Source organism: Toxotes jaculatrix, chromosome 4 (genome assembly GCF_017976425.1).
Source record: "Toxotes jaculatrix isolate fToxJac2 chromosome 4, fToxJac2.pri, whole genome shotgun sequence".
NCBI lineage: Eukaryota > Metazoa > Chordata > Actinopteri > Toxotidae > Toxotes > Toxotes jaculatrix.
Window position 1 is genome coordinate 22,570,418 of NC_054397.1, and position 4,804 is coordinate 22,575,221.

The window sequence follows — 4,804 nt, forward strand, 5'->3', positions numbered from 1 at the left end:
CTCCTCATTCCACCTCATAGCCTTGATGAGGATCAATTTGGACTTGAGCATTTCTTGTGGCTGCGGCTGCTCCTTAATTCAGTATGGCTGAGCGCTCTGTGATTAATGACAGGTACTTAACTGGGAGACACGGTCAATAAACGCACTGGTCCAGGAACTTAATACCAGGCTATACGCCAAAGGGGAGACAGGCTTTCTCCAGGTGGCAGTACCACCCAGATCGGGTGGGGTTAACAGGAGCAGAGAGCAAAAAGGCAGACCACAAAGTTTTCACACAGGCTTTTTTTTCTCTTCTGGATTGACTTTACTGACGTGATCTTGGATTTAATTTGAACAACCTTGGCAGCGTGCTGCTGCTGTACAATCCATTCGTAAAGCCTGAAAGAATATGTGGATGAGGTTTGAAGGAGACAGAGGGAGAAAGAGACAGTTAGAGGGTGCTCTGATCATTGGTGTGGCAAGTGTGTGTGCACGTGTGTCCTCATGGGAAATGAAAGCACATAAATAGTGTAAATAACTGCAGACAAGATCACCTGGAAGCCATTGTCATGGTAGATTCATCCCTTTATTTCCTGTGATAAAGCCCATCCAGGGGATGAACCCATTACTTTAAGACGTATACTCACTGATCATATCATGCAAACCCTCTACTCTGTATACATTCACTCTGCTTTTCCATACAGATGATTTAGCACCTTTGATATCCCCAGAAGCAGAGTCCTTCTCCGCTGCATCACAACATGACAACTGCACCATGTAATCCTGTAATCTTCTTATCAACACAATTATCGCAACACAAACACACAAACTAATAACGGCAGGAGAGCGCAGGGAAATGCAAAAAGTTAACCAAAGTAAGGTCACGCAGGCCATCTCCATGCTCCACAGGGCAAAAGTTAATCCATACATACTGGATCACGTATTTCCCTGATGGTTGTGTGGATATAATAATGCATATAGCAAATGCTGCTCGTGTGTTCGCCCGTGCGTCCCTCCGGGGCTGGCTGTTACAATACTGACCTCCAGTGTGCGCACAGAAGGACAGAGCAGAGCGTGCTCTCCTTGGTGCGGGACTCCGCCGCTGTCAGTCTGTGCGTTTTGACAGCAATGTGACCTCCATCACGCAGCTCCCGCTCACACTGTCTATTAAAATGGACAGGAGCACACTCCCCCACACTGAAACAGACCTTCAAAAGTCAAATAAGAAAAGACACACTGATCAGCTGTCAGCCAATTTGTTCTGACAATGCAGGAAAAAAAACGGACACACTTGAAACAAGCCGCCCCCCCACCCCCAAACAGCAGCGGCAGCAGCAGCAGACAGTCATCTTATCATTCTCAAATAAAGTTCCACTAATGAATTTTTTTTTCTTGCTTGCTTATTTCACCGACTCCAGCCCTGCTCATCGTTTCCATCTCTTCTCCAGGGCGGAGCAGATGCTTGTCAGTTTTTTTTTTTTCTGATGTAAGAAAAAAAAAAAAAAAAGACACGTGGTTGTTACAAACCTCTCTCAGGACACAACGGGGAGGCGGAGGTGGAGAGATGCGGGTGCAGTCAGGATGGGAGAGGACGCGATCAGGAGGGAGCCCGCTCTCTAACCATGGAAATTCTGCTGCTGAGCAGCCTTCACGTTTCTGGAATAAGACTTAAAAGACTTTGCATATTCCGACCTCTCAGCCTCTCTCGCTCTCTCGTTCTTTCTCTCTCTCTCTTCTCGTAAGAAGAGACTTGAGTGCAGGATGTGGAATATCGCAGGTGAGGAAAGAAGAAAAATGCCATTTGTTGTAGATTTCTGTAGTGACATACGCGCTGAAGTCCGGACGGGACGTTTCTACATATTATCCGCATATTTAAATTTCTGAAGTCAGAGCTTGACTACAAAAAATAAAACAAACTCAAAATGGATTTCTTTAATAGCTCCAACCTGGAGGGCGGGATACGGGCAGAAAATATCTCCTCTAATTCCACTTCTCAGGGCCAGTACACCCAGCTCGCTATCTGGGGTCTGGCTGGACTTGTCAGCTTTCTGATTTTGTTTACAATAGTCGGGAACGTCTTGGTTGTCATCGCCGTTTTGACGAGCAGAGCTCTGAAACCACCCCAGAACCTTTTTCTCGTCTCCCTGGCCAGTGCGGACATACTGGTGGCCACCCTGGTTATGCCCTTTTCTCTGGCAAATGAACTCATGGGCTACTGGTTTTTTGGCAAAATTTGGTGCGACATCTATCTGGCTCTGGACGTTTTATTCTGCACCTCTTCTATTGTTCATCTGTGCGCTATTAGTTTGGACAGGTACTGGTCGGTGACACAGGCTGTAGAGTACAACTTAAAGAGAACACCTAAAAGAGTGAAAGGGATGATTGTGGTGGTGTGGTTGATCTCAGCCGTCATCTCCTTCCCGCCACTCATATCAATGGACAGGAGCAGCAATGAGGCCAATCCCCAGTGTATCCTGAATGATGAGACCTGGTACATCCTCTACTCCAGCATTGGATCATTCTTTGCCCCTTGTGTCATTATGATCCTGGTATATATCCGGATCTACCAGGTGGCAAAGACCAGGACCAGAACAATGTCAGAGAAGAAGAGGGATGTGGACTCCCCACTGGAGAATGGGATGGACCAAGCCGAACCGGGCAGAGGCGGGTCATTAAAGTCCAACAGGGGCGGGAGCATGAAAGACCAGGAACGTGAGAATGGGCACTGCCAGGAGCAGGCAGCTCAGTCCCCTCTACCGAACGAGCCGAAACACGCACTGACAGACCATGACGACGACTTTGATGATAGCAGCTCATCAGATGAGAAGCTTAAAAAAAGTTCAGGTTCCTCCAAACATCACCACGATGACAGGAAAGACAGGAAGTCCAGCCGGAAGAGCAGCTCCGCCTCTAAATACTCTAGCAGGAAGTCGCGTGCCAGTTCCAAGTCCATGGAGCTGTTCTCGTCTCGTCGCAAACGTCGCAGCACCGTCAATAGGAAGAAAGTCTCCGCTGCTCGGGAGAAACGCTTCACCTTCGTCCTCGCCGTCGTCATGGGCGTATTTGTTCTGTGCTGGTTCCCCTTCTTCTTCTCCTACAGCCTGTATGGAATCTGCCGGGAGCCGTGCCAGATCCCCGAGACGCTGTTCAAGTTCTTTTTCTGGATTGGCTACTGTAACAGCTCCCTGAACCCGGTCATCTACACCATCTTCAACCAGGACTTCCGCAGAGCCTTCCAGAAGATCCTGTGTAAGTCATGGAAACGCTCTTTCTGAGGGGGGGTCCTGCATGATTGGGTTTCTAATAGACGTTTTACCCTGCAGACATAAATTTGAGCTGTAGGATAAAGTGCTGGCCTGGGGTGCTTTCACACCTTTACTTTCAGGGAGTGCACTTAAATGAAGGGACGCTTAATGGATCAAAGGATTGAAGTAAGGTACAGAAAAGGGGTTTGAAGTACAAGAGTAAGCGCTCTGATAATATTCGCAGAGGAGGCTTTCATCAAAAGCCATTCAGGCTGCTTTTGGACTCTGATGTGGGCTTTGGCTCATTCCCCCTCCTGATCGACTTCTCCATTTAAATACAATGAACTGACTCATACCAGTTACTGTGATGCATGCACGCCACAGTGGCTGCACCTGGATGGCCCGCACAGGAGGCGAAGGGTTTACAGAGACTGATTTACACTTACACTTGATTTATAATGTGACCTCATTCACTGAATATAATGCGAAGGCCTTGACAATCTCCACACAGCCGTTCTTTGTGACATTAGATGGTGGGATCTATCTCCTCTCTCTGTCTCTTACTCAGTTTTTCTCTACCTTTCTATTATGTCACACTCTCAACACGAGGACCAATGGGATGAAGGGGCTCCTTGCTTACTGTTTCAGTAGCAAAACCGTTTCACTATAAAAAAAAAAAAAAAAAAAAAAAAAAAGAAGAAGAAAAAACAAACTTTTATCTCAGAAACTACAAAGTTATATTTCTGCTTCACCGTCCTATGTGCGGCTCAAAAGTGTCTAAACTGGGAGCTGCAGGGAGAACTTCATCAGGACGCGTGTTTTTTTTGTGAACTTGGACTTGGTTTGGATACGGTGGCATGTACAGTCGAGTGGCGTCTCCGGTAATTTCTTTTCCCAGGCATGTGTTTGCACCTTCCTCTCCCCTCTGAGAAAATAGATGGAATACAGAAGTGCTGCTGAGACAGATGGACACCCACTGAGGCTTTCACTCTGTGTGTGCGTGTGTGTTTGTATGTGGGTGTGTGTGTGTGTGAAAGAGAAAGGAAGGACAAAATGCATAACATGAGGAACTGTGTTGTGGTAAAGAGTTTACCGCACCTTATCCAAACTGCCGGTTAGCGACTGTGTGTGTGTGTGTGTGTGTGTGTGTAAAAGCCTGTGTTTTCAAATGACCCGATTCTCTCTGGTCAAGTGTCTTTCTATTCTCCTCCATCCTGTTTTCTGTCACACTCATTTTCTCTCCCTTACAGCCACAAGAAGCACTTAGCCACAGTAAAAACCAAACAACTTGTTGCTCTGTGTTCTTGTCTGCTGCTTGTGCACACGTAAGAACACACATACACACTGTTATTATAACCATAAAGACGTAACAATGACTTATACAGTCACTATTTTCATCTTTACATCTCAAGCATTTATAGCCAGAAGGGCTGATGCTTATTTTCTTGTGTAAATAATTGAAGACAGTACAGTATTATTGTGTGGTACCTCATAATCACACATGTATCACTATGATAAAAATGTATTCTTTGTATAACGAACAACGCTCTGATTTCAAGATTTTCATGTTACAACCTCTG

General features: G+C 46.2%; 1 protein-coding gene across 1 annotated transcript; it reads left to right on the plus strand.

Moving 5' to 3' along the window:
• The first annotated feature begins 1,901 nt into the window (after window positions 1–1,901).
• On the plus strand, window positions 1,902–3,254 carry adra2c (adrenoceptor alpha 2C). Its single transcript, XM_041036449.1, has one exon. It carries the CDS (start codon window positions 1,902–1,904, stop codon window positions 3,252–3,254), a length of 1,353 nt encoding a protein of 450 aa, XP_040892383.1.
• Window positions 3,255–4,804: the final 1,550 nt, after the last annotated feature.

Bases quoted from the DNA above. Each gene is read 5' to 3' on its own strand.
- adra2c (XM_041036449.1), top strand. From the start codon at position 1,902: ATGGATTTCTTTAATAGCTCCAACCTGGAGGGCGGGATACGGGCAGAA.